Source organism: Salvelinus sp. IW2-2015, linkage group LG20 (genome assembly GCF_002910315.2).
Source record: "Salvelinus sp. IW2-2015 linkage group LG20, ASM291031v2, whole genome shotgun sequence".
NCBI lineage: Eukaryota > Metazoa > Chordata > Actinopteri > Salmoniformes > Salmonidae > Salvelinus > Salvelinus sp. IW2-2015.
In genome coordinates, this window is record NC_036860.1 from 12158139 (window position 1) to 12180990 (window position 22852).

At 42.0% G+C, this 22852-nt stretch overlaps 1 protein-coding gene across 3 annotated transcripts; it reads right to left on the reverse strand.

The window, feature by feature from the left end:
* Positions 1–264: 264 nt before the first annotated feature.
* LOC111980250 (BAR/IMD domain-containing adapter protein 2-like 2) lies at positions 265–21988 on the reverse strand. Of its 3 annotated transcripts, none has more exons than XM_024010941.2 (13): positions 21181–21988; positions 20768–20843; positions 19968–20054; positions 11020–11081; positions 10641–10712; positions 9795–9875; positions 9213–9338; positions 8537–8726; positions 8022–8241; positions 7679–7744; positions 7321–7477; positions 6589–6632; positions 265–3728 (listed from the first exon to the last, which is right to left on the reverse strand). In XM_024010941.2, exons 1-13 carry the CDS (start codon positions 21232–21234, stop codon positions 3650–3652), a joined length of 1314 nt encoding a protein of 437 aa, XP_023866709.1. In that variant the 5' UTR covers positions 21235–21988; the 3' UTR covers positions 265–3649. The 3 variants fall into 3 exon arrangements, with proteins under 3 accessions (XP_023866709.1, XP_023866708.1, XP_023866707.1); XM_024010940.2 differs by having other exon boundaries at positions 7321–7489; positions 21181–21987; XM_024010939.2 differs by having other exon boundaries at positions 7321–7492; positions 21181–21987.
* Positions 21989–22852: the final 864 nt, after the last annotated feature.

The window sequence follows — 22852 nt, forward strand, 5'->3', positions numbered from 1 at the left end:
ACTCTGAATGCTTCCTCTGTTTGTCTCCTTCTCTTCTCCGATTGGTATTGCTGAGCGATTAGTGCTTTTTGAGGTCAGTTCCGTTTCGGTTTGATTACAAAAAAGTAATCACGGTTTTCGATTTCGGTTTCAATAATATATTTAGCCTTTTACTGCAGTGGGCTAAATCACAGAGTGTTGGTTAGAGATATCTACTTTGAAAGAAAAGTATACCCCTCATTCACATGTTTATGGGCTTAAAAAAATAAGACACCTGTACCATGTCAGATATAGAGTTGAAATGTATTCAATTTTGAGTTTGCTTCCCAATATTACATCACAGAGGACAGAAATACAGCAAAATTGTTTGACATAGATTTTCAGCAGCTTTTTAAAAAGGATGTTAATTAATTGTGAAATTATGAAAACTATTAATAACATTCCACCAATGAGGCCACTAGAGGGCAATTTGGTCCTTTGACTGCAGGGATGGGGTACACATTAAATGCATTATGAAATAAAACAATTTTAATGATTTTAAAGCTTTTTAATGGAAATTACAAACCAAAAATATTGTCAAAACATTTCAAATATTCCATTGTCTCTGTCAGGTCCACATTGGGTAGACATCAATTGAAAAATAGAAAATTACTATTATAATGATAACATATATTTCAGTTGTGTACATTACTTCATTTTTATCTGATGTCTTTATAATTATTCATTCCTTCATCTCATCTCTGCTCAAGTAGTAGCAGCCAGCCATCCCGACCATCTAACGTTACAGTATTTCTGTGCTTCAAGTACCGTACTGTCTTTAGTCATCCTGTTTAGCTAGGCTAACCTGTCTAATAATGTTGCAGAGCAGTCTGTTAAAAAATAATTTTACTAACTCTTCAAAGAAGGTAAGGCATACTTTCACAAATGGTCTCTGTCCCTCTCATCGTTGTGTTCTGTACATTCCTTTCATGCGGTCTATTTGGTCTGTGTGTATCTAATCTAACATCCAAGCCGGGAAGTACAGGCGCAATGGATTGTGGTCATTGTAGTTAATTACCACATTTCTGTGCTGAATTAGGTTTAATTATTGGCTTAATGCTACAGTCAAGCGTCCCACATAGTTCTTGACCTGATTTTGACCGTGAATTATTGGATTTCTCTCTACAGAAACGGCGCGTTGGGCTCACAAAAAAAAAGAACTAAATGGAATTCAAATAAATGAACCGACGTCGGTTAATTGGTTGTCATAGTACATTAGTACAAATCTCATAGTACATTTACWAAAATTACTGCACAAAACTGCATTGTTAAGTTAAGCGCTAAAATTCACTTGTCATAAAAATCTACCTGCATTGCATTCCTAAGAGAAAGATTAGCTCACTGTGGTTCACTGTAGTTTAGCATCAAAGTGAAGTATTGGTTTAAATTGGCATATTGTTACTGTACAAGCAAAACTAAACAAAAGTGCTACTTGAAGAAAARAATTCAAAAGGCTTTGATAAAAACAACTACTTCTACCACAATATTTCCTGTACCTGACATGTACAGTTGAAGTCGGAAGTTTACATACACCTTAGCCAAATACATTTAAACTCAGTTTTTCACAATTCCTGACATTTAATCTAGCAAAAATTCCCCGTTTTAGGTCAGTTAGGATCACCACTTTATTTTAAGAATGTGAAATGTCAAAATAATAGTAGAGAGAAGGATTTCAGCTTTAATTTCTTTCATCACATTCCCAGTGGGTCAGAAGTTTACATACACTCAATTAGTACTTGGTAGCATTGCCTTTAAATCGTTTAACTTGGGAAAAACGTTTTTGGTAGCCTTCCACAAGCTTCCCATAATAACTTGGGTGAATTTTGGTCCATTCCTCCTGACAGAGCTGGAGTAACGGAATCAGGTTTGTAGGCCTCCTTGCTCGCACACACGCTTTTTCAGTTATGCCCACACATTTTCTATATGCATGAGGTCAGGGCTTTGTGATGGCCACTCCAATACCTTGACTTTGTTGTCCTTAAGCCATTTTGCCACAACTTTGGAAGTATGCTTGGGGTCATTGTCCATTTGCGACCAAGCTTTAACTTTCTGACTGATGTCTTGAGATGTTGCTTCAATATATCCACATAATTTTCCTACCTCATGATGCCATCTATTTTGGGAAGTGCACCAGTCCCTCCTGCAGAAAAGCACCCCCACAACATGATGCTGCCACCCCCGTGCTTCACGGTTGGGATGGTGTTCTTCGGCTTGCAAACCTCCCCCCTTTTCCTCCAAACATAACGATGGCCATTATGGCCAAACAGTTCTATTTTTGTTTCATCAGACCAGAGGATGTGCAGTGCATGTGCAGTTGCAAACCGTAGTCTGTCTTTTTTATGGCGGTTTTGGAGCAGTGGCTTCTTCCTTGCTGAGCGGCCTTTCAGGTTATGTCGATATAGGACTCGTTTTACTGTGGATATAGATACTTTTGTACCTGTTTCCTCCAGCATCTTCACAAGGTCCTTTGCTGTTGTTCTGGGATTGATTTGCACTTTTCGCACCAGAGTACGTTCATCTCTAGGAGACATAACGAGTCTCCCTCCTGAGCGGTATGACGGCTGCGTGGTCCCATGGTGTTTATACTTGCGTACTATTGTTTGTACAGATGAACGTGATACCTTCAGGCATTTGGAAATTGCTCCCAAGGATTAACCAGACATGTGGAGGTCTATATTTTTTTTCTGAGGTCTTGGCTGATTTCTTTAGATTTTTCCATGATGTCAAGCAAAGAGGCACTGAGTTTGAAGGTAGGCCTTGAAATACATTCACAGGTACACCTCCAATTGACTCAAATGATGTCAATTAGCCTATCAGAAGCTTCTAAAGCCATGACATCATTTTCTGTAATGTTCCAAGCTGTTTAAAGACACAGTCAATTTAGTGTATGTAAACTTCTGACCCACTGGAATTATGATATAGGGAATTATAAGTGAAATAATCTGTCTGTAAACAATTGTTGGAAAAAGTAAACAAGACATTTGTGGAGTGGTTGAAAAATAAGTTTTAATAACTCCAACATAAGTGTATGTAAACTTCCGACTTCAACTGTATATGAAGTCAGAAAATATTCCTGATTCTGAAGAAAAGTGCATAAATGAGCGCCCTCAAAGATTTGTCTCACTAATTAAATAAAAAGTATTAATGCACTTGCCAGGTCAATCAGTGCACCAAGCATCTGTTAGGGTTTCTGGCATCTTACATTGCCCGCCGAACTTCCTTTATCACTGTAGTCATCCGATAAAGTCCATCATATTTTTAAATAACCAACTGTACAATATTGGTATTAGGGGCTGCTTAGAGAAAGTGTGGGGCAGTTTTAAGACAGTTTTCAACAGTTTGGGAAGATTTGGGGCAGTTTTAAGACAGTTTTCAACAGTTTGGGAAGATTTGGGGCAGATTAGGGCATCAACCCTAAAACTCCTACTGCATTTGCATGACTACATTTCAGACACCTGCCAGATCTCACAACGCCTGGATAGGTATGTATTTAACATATCAGTGAATCATATGATATAGCAGTCGACTGCACAGTCGATAACGTGGAATGAAACCATTTGTTGATGCAATGCAATGACTGAAATGTAGTCGAACTGGAACGCGCCCAATACCTCCCAAGGGCGTGACCTCTTCACCGACGGAGCCGTGGCGCAGATCTGTCATCGGTGGACGTGGGCTTCAGTTTGACAGTGGCGAAAGGGTTGGTGCCCCTATACAACAAAGACAGTGAGAGAACAGAGATATGTRAGCTCACGCATTATGTTTTAACGAGCCTGAAAGAAAACCGAAACTCACYCGTAGTTTGTTAACCAGCATAAACAGTCCAGAATGAGGATTTCCCATGAAATAATCAAGTTSTCGTTTATTTGGARGAACAGAGTGTACAGCAGCACTAACCCAACGCACACCGGCACCTCTCCAAAACTAAGTGACCCAGCATGGCCCAGCATCATCACATACAGCAACTCATTTGCATAACATTGTGTGATAGGCTGAGAGACATTTGAATGTGTACGCAGATTACAATATCCCCAACAAGCTCTCACAGTCTCACTGCAGAATTAGACATTTTTCCACGTTCTCCAAAATGTCAAATTTTGAAGTTGCTCCAAATGTTTTTGACACCCCGGGTTGGCTCCTGCTGCTCTGTATCGTTCCATTTCTCCAAACGTCAAATTTCAAAGTTAAGGGATGCGTTTAGCCACTCATTCCAAAGGTTAAGGTAAGGGTTAAGGTTTGGGARAGGGTTAAAACATTAAGTTTAGGCACTCATTCTGAATGGTTAAAGCGGCAATCAGCAATTGCTACATCCATTTTTGGACGTATACATTCATGATATGTACCCATTGATTCTTGAAGAATATAACTTAGAAATGCCTCAGAAGCTTAGTTCAACTGTCGTACCCCAGTAGAACTTAAAATATCAGCTTGTTTTGCTCAACGTTTGTAAACAAAGAAAATGTTAACATGGTTAAAACTCTAATTTTGATATCGTGGATGGTCAGRCTTTGCATCCATAGCCTGTCTATGAATTCGAGAGTGATTGCATTTCTCCAGCCCCATCCCTCAGCTTTTTACCGAACCAGTGGCAGGGAGTCCGCTTTGTTATTGTTTCTACTGCTGATTGCTGCTTTAAGMTAAGGGTTAAGGTTTTGGATAGGTTATATACAGTGCCTTCGMAAAGTATTCAYACCCCTTGGCTATTTCCACATTTTGTTACATTACGTTAATCCATACTCTAAAATMGATTAAWTAAATAAAAAAATACTCAGCAATCTACACACAATAGCCCATAATGACAAAGTGAAAACAGGTTTTAAGAAATGTTTGCAAATGTATAAAAAAAAWAAAACATTTATACCTTATTTACATAAGTATTCAGACCCTTTGCTATAAGACATGAAATTGAGCTCAGGTGCATCCTTTTTCCATTGATTATCCTTGAGATGTTTCTACAACTTGATTGGAGTCCCCCTGTGGTAAATTCAATTGATTGGACATGACTTGGAAAGGCACACACCTGTTTAAATAAGGTCCCACAGTTGACAGTGCATGTCAGAGCAAAAACCAAGCCATGAGTTCAAACGAATTGTCCTTAGAGAGCCGAGACAGGATTGGGTCGAGGCACAGATCTAGGGAAGGGTACCAAAACATTTCTGCAGCATTGAGGTCCCCAAGAACACAGTGGCCTCCATCATTCTTAAATCGAAGAAGTTTGGAACCCCCAAGACTCTTCCTAGAGCTGGCCGCCCGGCCAAACTGAGCAATCGGGGGAGAAGGGCCTTGGTCAGGGAGGTGACCAAGAACCCGATGGTCACTCTGACAGAGCTCTAGAGTTCTTCTGTGGAGATGGGAGAACCTTACAGAAGGACAACCATCTCTGCAGCATTCCATCAATCAGGCATTTATGGTAGAGTGGCCAGACGGAAACCACTCCTCAGTAAAAGGCACATGACAGCCCGCTTGCAATTTGCCAAAAGGCACCTAAAGACTCTCAGACCATGAGGAACAAGATTTTCTGGTCTGATGAAACCAGGATTGAACTTTTTGGCCTGAATGCCAAGTGTCACGTCTGGAGGGATCCTGGCATCATCCCTACGGTGAAGCATGGTGGTGGCAGAATCATGCTGTGGGGATGTTTTTCAGCAGCAGGGACTGGGAGAGTAGTCAGGATCGAATGAAAGATGAATGGAGCAAAGTACAAAGAGATCCTTGATGAAAACCTGCTCCAGAGCACTCAGGACCTCAGACTGGGGCGAAGATTCACCTTCCAACAGAACAACGACCCTAAGCACACAGCCAAGTCAACGCAGGAGTGGTTTCGGGACAAGTCTCTAAATGTCCTTGAGTGGCCCAGCCAGAGCCCGGACTTAAACCTGATCGAACATCTCTGGAGAGACCTGAAAATAGCTGTGCAGCAACAATCCCCATCCAACCTGACAGAGCTTAAGAGGATTCTGCAGAGAAGAATGGGAGAAACTCCCCAAATACAGATGTGCCAAGCTTGTAGAATCATACCAAAGCAGATTCAAGGCTGTAATCGCTGCCAAAGGTGCTTCAACAAAGTACTGAGTAAAGGGTCTGAATACTTATGTAAGTTTAATTTTCCCGTAACATTTTTTTTTTTATGAATGAGCAAAAAAATATTTTAAACTGTTTTTGCTTTTTCATTATGGGGTATTGTGTGTAGATTGATGAGGGGGGGGAAAAATCATAAATTTTAGAATAAGGCTATAACCTAACAAAATGTGGAAAAAGTTAAGGGGTCTGAATACTTTCCGAAGGTACTCTGTATAAAAAAAACAGTCCACAACTGGGATCGAACACACAACCTTCTGACCCAGAATCATGGGATTACACCCAGGCACCACGCCCTAGCAAAACCCAAGCCTACTTGATGGTAATAGCGTTCACTGTTGCCCCTAGTTGCCGGTTTTGATGGCATTTCCCTCGGGACATGGATAAACATCCAATTTCGACGTCAATCTTGAACGATCTCTCTAGATATCACTTCTTAGTAATGAATAAACACAAATAGGACTGATGAGAACTGCAATGGCTGTTCCTTACTTTGGGAAGAGGTTTGGCCCAGGTCCACCATGGCGCTCTCCTCTCTGCAGGGGGAGGAAAGAACACAACTTTAAAAGGTGTCTATTCCAACCCATACAAACATGTTAACATATAGAGCTGTAACCCAGGGAGGGGGCAGAGCATCTATGGGTGTGCAATCCACACCATGCAAAGATCCAACACCTGTCTCTTATACACATCTAGATGTGTATAAGAGACTGTGCAATCCACACCATGCAAAGATCCAACACCATGCAAACACACACACAAACAGACACACACACACTCACACACTCACACACTCCTCACCCCCCTACACTGTCAGCATCTGGAGCTTCCCCCCTGCATCCACCAGAAGGAGGGCTGTGGCGTCATAGAGAACAGCACATTGCCACAGTGCCCCTGCTGGCCGGAGGACAAACATGCAGCAGATTTTAAATACAAATTTTCATGAAACCTTTTCCGCTTTAACTCCATTCTAACTAGCTTTTACTATAGCTAGCTTTTCATTACTTGTTATGCCTCACCAAAAACTTGAATAGGAATGACTTTCACTCAGAGACTTTCCTCAGACTATCATGTTAACAATAACAAACCAACATTGATTTATTAGAAACACCACGTTAGTGTCGTTCAGCAGGCTCACCATAGAGTAAACAGTGTAAACACTAGACTTTAAGAACCTCATGGCCAACATCGATCCTCAGTGATCATTCACCCAGGCAGCATTACCTTATTGTCGGAGTGAGACTCCGCCCTTCTCTCCATGCTGGGTGTGATTGGACGCATCTCTGTCTGTCTATTGGATGGAGGCGGCGGCGGGGGCGGGGGTCGACCGTGGCTGCTGCCTCCCGATTGGTCCAGCAGGTTGTCCATACTGTGGGCGCTCCTAAGGGTGGAGCTACTGAAGGGTCAAAGGTCACCAAAAGTCAAAACAGCATTAGCATCAGCAACTCATTTGCAACTATCTCTTAAAGGGACAGTTCACACAAATTTCCCCTCAAGGGAATTTATAAACAAAATATAATTTCCCTTGAGGGGAAATTTGAGTGAACTGTCCCTTTAAGAGACAGTGGAGCTAGTGGATCACCTGGAGCCAGTTGATCTAAGGGCCTCCTCCAGTGTCCCCACATAGGCAGCTGGGAACCAGCCCTGACTGTGGGTGGAAGCAGAGAAGAGATACATTTCTATGAGTTTCTATGAAGGACAGAGAGCTATGGCATGCTAGCATTCAGCACATGTCATAAGCAAGTAGGCTAAAAAATATATATATTAAAATGGTATTTTACATTTTCTGGTTCATATCCCAAAGACTACAGTATCAAGTGGAGTATCTCTTGAACGGATTTACGTTTTCCTTATACAATGTTGTTCTGTGAGGCCAGCTCTGCCTCAAAGGCAGGAGCATCTCTCTCTCCCTCCCTCTCCCTCACCGTGAGCTGCTCTCTGCCCGGCCGTAGAGCCAGCCGTTACGGGGCTCCTGCACCAGCACGCTCACCACCTCCCCCCGGGAGAAGGGCAGCAGGGTGGGGCTGTTGGAGTTAGCGGGGTGGGATACCAGAGCTCTCATAGGTCTCCCTCCTCCACCTCCACCCAGACCTAGGGACTCGCCAAATGAGCTGGAGCGGGAACGGGTGTTCTGGGGTGATGGGCCTGGGGGAGGTGAAAGTGTGTGGGGGGGGTGAAGGGTGAGAGGGGAGGAAGGAGAGAGGAGAGGATGTGTGAACATCAGAGGGCCAGAAAGGCAGGTCATAGGAGAGGAAAGACACCTGAACACCATGGGTATGGCATGTACATAATATTTATCCAGATGGACGTAACCTGTTTTAGCATGGACATTGCCATTGATGGCTTCCACCAAAGTAGTCAACCGGGCACAAAGATGAGTACTCTAACACTATAGGTTTGGTATACTGTAGTGTAGATATACAGTATATCATGCCCCCACCTCTGGAGGGCACTCTTCCCAGAGGCTGCTCCTCTTTGCCWGACCATTGGCTCCCCCTGTCCTCCTCCCTCATTCTGGATGTGTTGTCCTGGTCCAGGCGAGAGGGGTTCCGGGATCCAGGTTGTCTGGTGGCGTTGACCTGGTCTCTCCATCCATCAGCAATCTGCTGTAGGCCTCCCCCTGCCCCTGTCTGGCCCATCGAAAACACACACATTACATTACTTTCATTCACCTTGTTTATTCATTGGCTTTAATCTAGTCAGGAAACTCACTCTCTTCTCTCTTGCTTACCACTCTCTCTRTCAAAAAATAAAAACAGAAAGCAACACACTAGGTGGAGCCTCTACTTATTCATTCCCTTCAAATCCACAAATTGGAGATTTGGAAAAGGAAAAGGCCAGGAGCAGGTTGTCATATTGCAAACCGGCCACGGTTCTTTCTATGATGAATGTGGTTTATGACAATWTTGGAGAGGGTGGTCCTCTGTAGCTCAGTTGGTAGAGCATGGCACTTGCAATGCCAGGATAGTGGGTTTGCTTCCCGGGACCATCCATATGTAAAATGTATGCATCCCTGACTGTAAGTCGGTTTGGATAAAAGGTTCTGCTAAATGGCATATATTATTGAGTGTGTATGATTAAATGAGACTGTAGTACAATGAACTAAGCTACACTACCTTGTTCATGAGGTAGATGATGGACTGAGTGAGACCACAGTGTTTCTCAGCCAGGAAACGGTATCGCCTTTCTTCCTCCATCAGAGCCTCGCGCTGACTCTCCCTCAGGAAGTGAATGTACTCATCCTGTGAGCACACATGCAATGTGTAAATATAGAACTTCCTCTGACACAGACACGCACTGTGTAAATATAGAACTTCCTCTGACACAGACACGCACTGTGTAAATACTTTACAGAAATGTAATAGCGTTCTCCCTGGTGCACCCTTAATCTTTTTTATTTATTTTACTCATACTCGTTATCTGACACACACACCAGTGGAGGCTGTTGAAGGGAGGACAGCTCATAATAATGGCCGGAACTGAGCAAATGGAATGGCATCCAACACATGGAAACCATGTGTTTGATACCATTCCGCCTGTTACGCTCAAGCCATTACCATGAGCCCGTCCTCCCCAATTAAGGTGCAACCAACCTCCTCTCTCACACACACACACACACACACACACACACACACACACACACACACACACACACACACACACACACACACACACACACACACACAGAGTGGATTGACCTGGTGAGCCCCTCTCCTCTGCTGCCTCTCCAAAGATATGGCCTGGCTCTGTACCTCCATCTCATATCGCCTCCTGCTGCCCTGGAGGACGCATTACATCAATGCCAGATACATTTACACTGAGTGTACAAAACATTAGGAACACCTGCTCTTTCCATGACATAGACTGATCAGGTGAATCCAGGTGAAAGCTATGATCCCTTATTGATCTCACCTGTTAAATACACTTCAATCAGAGTTGATGAAGGGGAGCAGAAAGGTTAAAGAAGGATTTTTAAGCCTTTAAACAGTTGAGAGCTGGATTTTGTAGCCATTTAAGTGCCCTTGCCAGACGCACCAGTTTGAGTGTGTCAATAACTGCAACGCTGCTGGGTTTTTCACGCTCAACAGTTTCCCGTATCAAGAATGGTCCACCACCCAAAGGACATCTGTGGGAAGCATTGGAGTCAACATGGGCCAGCATCCCTGTGGAATTCTTTCAACACCTTGTAGTCCATGCCCCAACAAATTGAGTCTGTTCTGAGGGCTAAAGGGGGTACAATTGAATTATAGGAAGGTGTTCCTAATGTTTTGTACACTCAGTGTATACATAATAACACCACCATAGTCTTCATGTAAAAGTATCAGTAAGGATTAAACAGGAATGGTCCAGGAGTAAATAACACTTTGTTTGATCCTCACACAAAGCATCAAACTTGGAGCACTGCCCACTACATCTGTACTACTTCTGTACATTCGGATTCTGTCTGTGTGCCAGTCCATGATCTTTACTACACTACTTCTGTACTGTCAACACAAGGGGCTACAGTATGTGAAAGGGGTATGTGAAGGAGAGTGGCTACTCACTGCTATGTAGTCCTTATCCAGTTTGACATTGTTGTTCATCTCCTGTAGCACCTCAGTGTGGAACCAGCGGAACTTGAGCAACACAGAGAATGGTTATGATGATCGCAGTAGTTGAAACACCACTGGGAAGCCAAACAATCACATCTCAAATTGTCCGATTATAGAATCAACTGTGTTGTTACACCATCTAGTAAAATATACAGTACGACATATTAATAAGTGGGTTGCTTAGTTGTGAGTTGTTTTGACAGGTGTATAACTACAACCCCAGGTACAATTGCAATACACTCGCAATTCTTCATTTTGAATTCTAATACGGTAAAAGAACTAGTGCAGTGCCACTGTTCTACTGTTTGATGAGGAGTGTAAAGTAACCTACTATTCCTTCCAGTTCAGTGGTGAGACGCTTCTGGTTCTCTGAAATCTGAATCAGAACATCTCCTGTGAGACACAATGAGAAAGTATTATCATAGGCAGACATTAAGACACACACACACACATCCCAGAAAGAGAGACACCGTGTCAAAACACACATACACTCCTTCCCCGCCACCCCCCATACACACACACACTGAATGAGAGCCTGCTTTTATAATCTTTAACAACATCCCAAGGCACATCTCTCTGACTACACTGTAAGACGCTTCTGTAATTTCAACAGTAAAAACACGGTAGAATTCACAGTAAAATATCGTAAACGTGTTTTAAAGCACGGTGTAAGAGTTTTCTGTCATTTTACATTTACATTACACATTTTTGTCCTTTAGCAGATGCTCTTATCCAGAGCGACTTACAGTTAGTGCATTCATCCTAAAACAGCTAGGTGGGTCAACCACATATCACAGGCATAGCAAGTACATTTTTCCTCAATAAAATAGATATCAGAAAAGTCAGAGGTAGAAAGATGGCCAAGGACTCTGCTGTCCTAGATCCAGGGGGAAGCTGGTTCCACCGTTGGGGTGCCAGAACAGAGAAGAGCTTGAACTGGGCTGAGTGGGAGCTGCCCACCCGTAGGGTTGGGAAGGCCAAAAGACCAGAGGTGGCAGAATGGATTGCTCAGGTTGGGGTGTAGGGTTTGAGCATAGCCTGAAGATAGGAAGGGGCAGTTCCTCTCCCTGCTCCGTAGGCAAGCACCATGGTCTTGTAGTGGATGCGAGCTTCGACTGTAAGCCAGTGGAGTGTGCGGAGGAGCGGGATGACATGGGAGAACTTGGGAAGGTTAAATACCAGGCGGACTGCAGCATTCTGTAAAAYGTTGCAGGGGTTTGATGGCACAAGCCAGTAAAACACTGTAGAATGCACAGAAACATACCTTAAATGTGTTTTACAGAATATATGATGGTGCATTGTGGGAAAATGCTGTGGGCGGGGAAAGAATCTCATTAACATATTTTAAGACATGCCTTGTAAGAAGCTCTAGTTGAGTGAGAATGTTCTACCCCCAGAGAATACAGTAATATACAAACCTTGCCCCAAAAATGTACAGTAACTTACTGGTCAATTTCTGCCAGTAATTCACTGTTATGCAAAATACTGTATCATACTGCATTTTTGGAGCGTAAAAACTTTTTTTAACACCAGTGGGTGCATGGTGACTCATTAACATATTAATGAGTAACAACTCATTCTGACTCATTAACATATTTTAAGTGTGACTTGTAAGAGGCTGTATTTGTTGAACCCATTAGTGAGAATGCTGTACGAATTTAACTGACATATTGTAATCAATCAATCGTATTTATAAAGCCCTTTTTAAAATCAGCAGATGTCACAAAGTGCTATACAGAAACCCAGCCTTAAACCCCAAACAGCAAGCAATGCAGGTGAAATTTCCCAGGTTTTCCAGAAATATCAATTGGAAGATTCCTGGAAATCCTTCAACCAGATTTATTTTAATTTTTAATCAGGACATTTGGGGAAAGTTACTGGATCTTTGAAAACCTACTTGCTGGCCTGATGTGTGTGGCCTGTAAACCATGTGTTTCAGGCCACTGTATTAAGGTAAAGCTAGGCCTCAAAATAAGAACTATCTAATGTATTTTCATAGAATTTCATTATAATGATAACATTATCCTATTAACTCACTTGGTGAAGACCAAATTACTGAAAATGAACGAATTCAACAACCGTGTCTCTTTTGCCCTGTAGTCACTGTCAGTTTCGAAGCCTTTGTTAAGGCCCAAAGTACAAGTGATATAAAACACCAAATATCAGTTTGTATGCTGTAATATAGAATTACATTTTCACTATTAGCAATTGCTGAACAGCTTTTCAGTACAATTCAACAATAAAGTACTGTATTGCTCTTTTGCTGTAAAAAAAATATTGCTGTGGTAAAATATTGTGGGAGGGAAAAGAATTGCTGGCTCATTAACATACAAGGCGTGAACCCTTGACTTTTTTCGCATTTTGTTACGGTACAGCCTTATTTTAAGTTTTTTTCCTCATCAATCTACACACAACACCCCACAATGACAAAGCAAAAACCAAGACATGAGGTCAAGGAATTGTCCTTAAAGTTCCAAGACAGGATTGGGTCGAGGCACAGATCTGGGGAAGGATACCAAAAAATGTCTGCAGCATTGAAGGTCCCCAAGAACACAGTGGCCTCCATCATTCTTAAAAGGAAGACGTTTAGAACCACCCAGACTCTTCCTAGAGCTGGCTGCCTGGCCAAACTGAGCAATCAGGGGAGAAGGGCCTTGGTCAGGGAGGTGACCAAGAATATAAATAGTAAAGTAAAGTACAGATCCCCCAAAAAACTACTTAAGTAGTACTTTCAAGTATTTTTACTTAAGTACTTTACACCATTTGACAGTAATTGATTAGCTATCTAGACACTGAAAACTCCGTTCACTACCCCACAAGTATCACTAACTAACCAATGACTGTCTAATCAAGTAACGCTACTGTTCAAATATGCAAAGAATTGCTAAGCTAGCTAGCTAACTTAAGGCTAACGTTAGCTACTTTCAGTAACGTCAGCTCAATTAGTTAGCTACCGTATCTGTGAAAAACAAAGCTCGATAGGTGAATTAACAATTTTTTCCAATTAATAGAAGATAGGAAATTCTTGAGAAAGAGGGCTAGAGATGCAGCTCACCAAACACAGACTGAGACGGTTGTTGTATTTGCAGGAGTAAGTTAATAYATTTTGTGTGTGTGTGTTTACAATACATTTATTTAGCATCTAGCTACATAGATGGGTTGGCTGATAATGTCACGAAAACGATGTGCGCGCTTCCATGGGGCAGAAGTGAGCCTGTTGTGATTCTGGATTGCCAGATTGCTAGCAAGAATGACAAACTGCCATGTGAGGAATCGTAAGTGACTCATTTCAGCATTTTTCATCATGTTATTGATACCATGTCTTGTTTTGAGGTATTTTGACTGATTTCATGTCAATGCAAATTGTCGCTAGCTAGCTAACCAACAACTGTAACAATGTATTTGAGACAACAAGTGGTCATTGTGCAAATGTATTCGTTTCCAATAAACATTGGAGACGAAATATAGCTTACATGTCAACTGTATAAACCAACCCTATTTGTTTTGCCCCATGGTTGAATGCATGTCGATTTTGTTGCTAAAGTGACAGAGAGAGAATGAACACAGGTATTGTTGCTTGTGAAGGGTAAGATTGAGTGAACTGCTAATATCAATACGGAAAAGAAATTATCCCAGATTTTACCTTTAGCTCAATTCAGGTAAACATTATTTCAAGTCAAAGTTTATTTGTCACGTGCGCCGAATACAACAGGTGTAGTCCTTACAGTGAAATGCTCACTTACAGGCTCTAACCAATAGTGCAAAAAAGGTATTAGGTGAACAATAGGCAAGTAAAGAAACAAAACAACAGTAAAACGACAGGTTATATACAGTAGCGGGGCTATAGAAAGTAGCGAGGCTACATACAGACACAGGTTAGTCAGGCTGATTGAGGTAGTATGTACATGTAGATATGATTAAAGTGGCTATGCATATATGATAAACAGAGAGTAGCAGCAGTGTAAAAATTGTGTTTTTCATATTGCGTGTGTGTGTGTGCACGCATATTGCTTCTGTGTGTGTTCGTTGGTTCAGAATACTCCATATTGTTACGGCACTGATATTATGCCGTCTCTGTAATAATATAGGAGATCCAGGAAGGCAGATATTTGGACAGCAAGGAAGAGAGGGGAGCGAGAGAGAAGAGCAGGCAGGACAGAGAGAGAACACAGGAAAACCTAGAGAGGGGAGACCAACACAAGACAAACATGTCATATTCCTCTCCAGCCAGAGGAAGTAGTTKTTGCTAAACATTACCTCTCGTAAAAAGAAAGATGCCGCTTCTGACATGTCCTGTGTGTATAAACTGTTAGACCCTGATATGTTTCCATCACTGAAAGCAATCATACAGGCCGCGCTGACCGTCCCAGTTAGCAGCTGTGATATATTTCAGTGCATTAAGACGTCTACATACAGTTAAAGTATACATGTGATATGAGTAATGTAAGATATGTAAACATAATTAAAGTGGCATTATTTAGAGTGCATTGTATAAAGTGACTAGTCATCCATTTATTAAAGTGGCCAGTGATTGGGTCTTTCTGACTTAGTGGTTGCTGTTTAGCAGTCTGATGGCCTTCAGATAGAAGCTGTTTTTGTCTCTCGATCCCAGCTTTGATGCACCTGTTCTGACCTCGCCTTCTGGATAGTAGGGTGTGAACAGGTAGTTTGCCCCCTGATGCATTGTGCAGACTGCACCACCRCTGGAGAGCCTTGCAGTTGAGGTCGGTGCAGTTGCCGTACCAGGCTGTGATACAGCCCGACAGGATGCTCTCGATTGTGCATCTGTAAAAGTTTGTCAAAGTTTTGGGTGACAAGGCGCTGTTGCACCTTCTTCACCACACTGTCTGTGTGAGTGAACCATTTCAGTTTGTCTGTGATGTGTACGCAGAGGAACTTAAAACTTTCCAACTTCTCCACTGCTGTCCCTTCAATGTGGATAGGGGGTGCTGCCTCTGCTGTTTCCTGAAGTCCACGATCACCTCCTTTGTTTTGTTGACGTTGAGAGGTTGTTTTCATGACACCACACTCCGAGTGCCCTCACCTCCATGACACCTCACTATYGGCTGTCTCGTCGTTGTTGGRAATCAAGCCCACTGCTGTTGTGTCGTCTGCAAACTTGATGATTGAGTTGGAGGTGTGCATGGCCACGCACTCGTGGGTGAACAGGGACTACAGGTGGGGGCTGAGCACGTACCCTTGTGGGGCCCCAGTGTTGAGGGTCAACGAAGTGGAGATGTTGTTTCCTACCTTCACCAACTGGGGGTCGGCCCGTCAGAAAGTCCAGGACCCAATTGCACAGGGTGYGGTTGAGACCCAGGGCKTRKAGCTTGATGATGAGCTTGGAGMGTACTATGGTGTTGAATGCTGAGCTGTAGTCAATGAATATCATTCTTACYTAGGTATTCCTTTTGTCCAGATGGGATAGGGRGGTGTGCAGTGTGATGGCGATTGCGTCGTCTGTGGACCTGTTGGGGCGGTATCCAAACTGAAGTGGGTCTAGGGTGGCCGGTAAGGTGGAATGATCCTTCACTAGTCTCTCAAAGCACTTCATGATGACAGAAGTGAGTGCTACAGGGCGGTAGTCATTTAGTTCAGTTATCTTTGCCTTRTTGGGTACAGGAACAACGGTAGCCATCTTGAAGCATGTGTGGACAACATACTGGGATAGGGAGKGATTGAATATGTCCGTAAACACACCAGCCAGCTGMRCTGCGCATGCTTTGAGGAAATGGCTAGGGATGTTGTCCCTATTCATGGCTTTATTATGTGTGCSGACGTCGGCAACATGGCTACAGAAAAATCGCCATGTATAAATCCAAACTGTACAAAAATGCAAACGCAARAMGCAACAATTTCAAAGATTTTACTGAGTTACAGTTCATATAAGGAAATCAATGAAATGAATGAATAAATTAGGACTTAATCCATGGATTTCACATGACTGGGAAGACKGATAATATTTTAGTCAGGCAATGTCCATGTTATTCTCACATATTTRAGAATGTAATAATAATGTGAATATCAAGGCCTAAAAAAATTATGTTGTTAAAGTGGTAACAGTGTAATTTTTCTTTTACACTTTTTGCATGGATGGGGGTTCTATATTAGGCCCTATATGTACAATTACATAGATTATACAATTGTATAACATCAGGTCCTTGAAAATTACAATGAAGTGCTTGAAAAAGTCCCTTAAAGTCCTTGAATTAGACTTGCCAATGTCTGTATGAACCCTGCTTAAAGAATGTATAGTCCTAGGCCTATGTTGTTGTATAGGTAGAGTTATGGGCCAATTTGCAAATATTCACTGTTATTCCTCTAAAGAACACATGTTGAACTTCATAAAAAAACATACAAAATGTTTTCAATCAATTTAGACATTTTTATCCCACATTGGTCAATTATTTTTTAGAAAGACCCATATACCGTATACAGTAACTTTTTTGCACTTACTCTCTCGCACTGACTCTATGCACCCCCCCCCCCCCCCCCAACACATACTTACACTGACACCCCAACACACATATACACACACTACATACCCCCACACACACATAACATGCACACACACTCACATATACACACACACTTTCTCACTCACCACAGATGCTGCTGCTAGTCACTTTACCCCTACCTATACAGTGCCTTCAGAAAGCATTCACACCCCTTTACTTTTTCCTAATTTTGTTGTGTTACAGCCTGAAGTTAAAATGGGTTAAATTAAGATTTTGTGTCACTGATCTACACACAATACCCTATAATATCAAAGTAGAATTTCGTTTGTATGAACTTTTTTGAAATTAATGCAAAAATGTATTGATGCGATGTCTTGAGTAAATAAGTATTCAARCCCTTTGTTTATATGAAGCCTAAATACATTCAGGAGTAACAAATCACATAATAAGTTGCATGGACTCATTCCTTGTTCAATAATAGTAGTTAACATGATTTTTGAATGACTACCCCATCTCTTTACCCTACACATACAAATATCTGTAAGGTCCCTCAATTCCAGTAGTGAATTTAAAGCACAGATTCAACCACAAAGACCAGGAAGGTATGGTAGATATGTACAAATAAAAAGCAGACCTTGAATATCCCTTTGAGCATGATGAAGTTATTAATTAGGCTTTGGATGGTGTATCAATTAACCCAGTCACTACAAAGCATTATGTTTGGGGCAAATCCAACACAACACATCCCTGAGTACCACTCTTCATATATTCAAGCATGGTGGTGGCTGCATCATGTTATGGGTATGCTTGTCATCAGTAAGGACTAGGGATTTCTTTAGAATGAAAAGAAACGGAATAGAGCTACTGTAAGCACAGGCAAAATCCTAGAGGAAAACCTTGTTCAGTCTGCTTTCCACCAGACACAGAGACYAATTCACCTTTCAGCAGGACAATAACCTAAAACACAAGGCCAAATTTACACTGGAGTTGCTTAACAAGACAACATTGAATGTTCCTGAGTGGCCTAGTTACAGTTTTGAATTAAATCCACTTACCAATCTATGGCAAGACTTAAAAATGTCTGTCTACAAATTATCAACAATTAACTTGACCGTTTGAAGAATGTTAAAAAGAATATTGGGCAAATATTGTACAATCCAGGTGTGCAAAGCGCTTAGAGACTTACCCAAAAAGACTCACAGCTGCAATTGCCGCTAAAAGTGCTTCTACAAAATATTGACTCGYGGGTGTGAATAATTACATAAATGAGACATTTCTGTATTTCACTTTCAATAAATTTGCGAAATATATAAAAACGTTGTAAATWTAATCAATTTTGAATTCAGGCTGTAACAAAACAAAATGTGGAATAAGTCGAGAGGTATGAATACTTTCTGAAGACAGACAGATAGATAGATGATAGAGCTTTAAATAGATATATCTGACCATTTTATAAATGGTATAATTGCGTGATATGATAGCATTTGACACCACAAGTGTTTATCCAGATAATGAAAAACCACACGCYAAAAAGAAAATTGTCACTTGAATTGTGCATGATCATGAGCAAAGTCATTGTAGCCTATCATTCCACTTCTCCTGTGAGAACCATGAGCACGGGCTGACTTGGCGTTACTGCCACGTTGCTGCCAGTAAGTTACTGTATGTTTTACAGGAAATGTTTTACAATGTGGGAGAAGTTCAATCAGTGAATGCTCAACTACACTGAGTCCGTTTGCTATGTGGGTTTCCATAGTCAYCCTTACATACAGATGTCAGATCTTAATTTGAGAGTTTCCTACAGCAGGAAAATAACCCAGCAGCAACAGGAAATGTGAATTATTATGTATAATTTATGGACTTTTTTGTAGGGGTTGATACATTTTCCGTAAGGTAAAATCATGTCTGAAATTTCTAAGTGAAAATTACAAACTTCAGAAGCCTTTTTAAACCTCAAATACAGTACATGTTTTACATTTCCTACATTGCAGGAAAATTCTCCTGCAACAGGGTGATCAAATTAAGATTCTACATCTGTAACGCCTTTTAGCCTCAGAGMGTCTGTGAGTGGCTGGGTTCAGGCTGGGTTAAATGAACTAAACAGGACCCACAGCCTGTTACTCTATTATGCATACGGCTCTGAAGACTACCTGTCAGTCTGTCACCTGATTCCACTGCTATAGTACAGATAACACCCCCTAACAAGGGCTCCGGTTACATTATACCTCTTATTAGCATTATGAGGGAAATGGGAAGACTGACTCTGGACCAGTTGTTATGGTTAGACTCAAGCACAGGTTGTCTTGTTATCTCAAAATGCATCAACATTACAGTCACACTGATGTGGGCAAAGTTAATTTTAATTCTAACATAGAAATACGCACCTATGCCCTCTATAACTCTGCTCTATAGAAACAGGAACAGACATACTGTGTATGGCAACAACAAAAAAGCTCACACGCATACAGCACAACTGCTATTCAACCCAACCCAGTGTCCACCCTCTGTCACATACACACACATCCTCGTCTAAGAAAGCTCCAGAGGTTTTGGGATGGTAAAAGGAAGTGTACCAATGTGCTGCCTGTCAGGTAAACTTTGCTCTGTGTGGTTCGGTGAAGGACACTGCATTGATTGGGGTAATAACCATAAACAGCACATAGGACCCATACAGTACATTGGTCCTTCGTGTTTCTCTAGCTTTGTTCCTGCATCTCTATCTTTCTCATACTCTTTAACTGACCTGACACACACACACACCATACGGCAGACACACACACACACACGTGCACGCGCACACAGTGAATGAAGAGGTTCTTACCAATAGAGCGAGATGACATGGTGTGGAAGGCCTGCTCCCCTATCTTAGCAAGGGTGCTGAAGTAAGCCTCACTGGTCACAGCAAGGGCTAAACACACACACACACACACACACACACACACACACACACACACACACACACACAGAAACAAACAAGCAATTGAATTGCATATCCAGTTGATATAATTCACTTTGCTGAAATGCCAGAGTTAGACTCACGCCAGTAAAAGCACAACAAACACGTGAATCTGAAAGCAGCAAATTGCAGAAAGGTTGTTTAATATGATTAATATGACAGATTCATCTATAATTAATTCAAATAGCTGGGCCCATCACATATACATGTTCCATATCTCCTTGCTTTGGAGTGGAAAAGGACTGCTGCAGACAGAACATAAACTGGACAGACACATTTACATTCAGCAGTTCAACCAATAGAAACATGTGTAGGTCATATTATGTCCTGTAGGTTCATCGTAATAAACATTCCCAAGTGATATGGCTGTACTTTACTAGGGAAACCTTATGAACTCTGTTGACAAAATGAAAAGTAATTTGTATTTATTTCCAGGAGGTTTGTTGTGTAGAAGGGAGGAGAGGCGGCAAGGATGGGCACGACAAATGATCTCTCATTGATGATATGTGGAAGCATTGTATATTTCTGAGAAGGACCTCTAGTATAAATCAGAGTCATATACTGTATGTACGACTCTGCTGAGAATGACTCTTTTGTCACAACGCACTCATCGTATTCAAATGAATCCCACAAAGGTCATCGGTTTCACTTCCTTTCTTTCTCACCTTGGAAAGCCTGCATGTAGCTGTTTCCCAAAGACACTAGCTTCTGTAGACTTGGGTTGAACTGATCCATCAGGCTCTGTTGACACACACACACACACACACACACACACACACACAGAGACAGAGAGATACACACACACACACACACACACACACACACAGACAGAGACACACACACACAGTGAGACATTGAAAGGCGTGGTGCTTATCTATGACTGTTAGCTGTATAGATACACCCTGTTCATAAGTCATATTGTATTTATCCATAGAATACAGTACTGCTCACAAGTATAGTGCGCCAAATTGAACAGAATATACAAACAACAAATGTGCATTGRAGATTAGGCCTACAGTTGAAGCTTATATCTCGGGCTACACTACAATTGTCAAGAGTTCAAACCAATCTCACTCACCGCATATATGCCCAAAGTAGAGCGATGCAACTGGTCGCTGTTTTGTCCAGACATTCTGACGCGCAAAGTGTTCCCACTGGCTGCCTATGAAACGTTCAATCTATTTACTTATACGTTGTGAAACATAAGGTGACAGTCCCGAAAGTCTCCTGTCCGTATCAACGCGGATGTTCTAATTCACAGGAAACTGGGCGAGGAGCAGAGCGGAACGTGTGAGTAATTGACACTGGAGCTCAGAGAGGACTGTTGTCAATTATTAATCAAGTCAAAGCTATAAACGACTCAACACCACAGAACACACAGAACACACAGCGACTAGTGACCTAAGCTTTACAAAAATAGGTTAGTTGTGTAAGTAGGGGCCTTAAATMGCCATTTTCATTATCTCCATTACAATACCAGCGTCTACATATGTGAAAACTGTGCATTTCTACGTTTTGTAGAGAAATATATAAAGTTCTACCCGATGACATCAAAAGTTAAAACATTTTAAAGATAGTGATTTTCAAACACTATGGGTTTCAGGTGACGTGGAAAAGCAAGAAAATACCGATCCCTCTGGCTAGAAACWAGTTGCAGGTTTAGAAAATCTGTCACGCCTGCTCCRGCTCCCCCTCGAGCGCCAGGCTGCCGGCTCATCAGGCTCCCACGCCTCAGCGGGTTTGGCAGGCTCCCATTCTGCATCATGCCTCAGCCGGCCCGTCAGGCTCGCCCAGGTGGGACGCCGGGTGGCGCCCCTAGAGGGGGGTACTATGTAACACTCGGCTTCCCACGTCCCCTCTATGCCCATCATTACGCACACCTGTCATCATCATTACACGCATCGCCATCATTTGACTCACCTGAACTCCTTCACTTTGTTGTATTGATTGCTCCCTCTATATCTGTCTGTCCTCAGTTTGATCCCCTTGTCAGCATTGATGTCGTTATGCTTTTATGTCCAGACACTGTCATGTCTTGTTTCATGTCTGTTTATTAATTAAATGTTCACTCCTTGTACTTGCTTCTCGTCTCCAAGCGTCTGTCCTCACAAAATCTGTTTTTCTTWCTTTTAATCCTACCCTGTTGTCACGACTTCCACCGAAGGTGGCTCCTCTCCCTGTTCGGGCGGTCATCGTCGCCAGCCTACTAGCTGCCACCGATCCATTTTTCCTTTTCGTTTGTGTCTGTCTGTTTTTGTTATCACCCGTGTCTGATTAGTTAATTTCGGTGGGTTTATTAACCTCCGCTGCCTGCTAGTCTTTGTGCGGGATTATTTTGCTGTGTTAGCTCTGTTAGGGGTGCATGTTTGCGCCACAGGGATTTTTGTTTCCTCACAGTCGTTGTACRGTTAGTACTGTATTAGGAGTAGAGGTTTCTCCTCCGTGTTTTTRGTGATTTTCCCCGCCTGTTGTTGGTGGGTTGGGACTTATAATAAACGACTGTGCCAACTGGAATTCCTTGCTCTCCTGGTCCTGACTCCTGCGCCTACCTCTTCTTAGGAGGCACCTAACAACTGTGATGTCACAGAGAATAATTGTTTACATTTTTAACCACAGATCAATGAAAGACACCATGTAGACACTGGTATGATGCTGTTGATAATGAACACAAGGTTGAAAAGTGSCGGAATTGCCCTTTAATTATACATTTCAACCATCATCAACACTAATCAGTTAACTGGAATGATTCA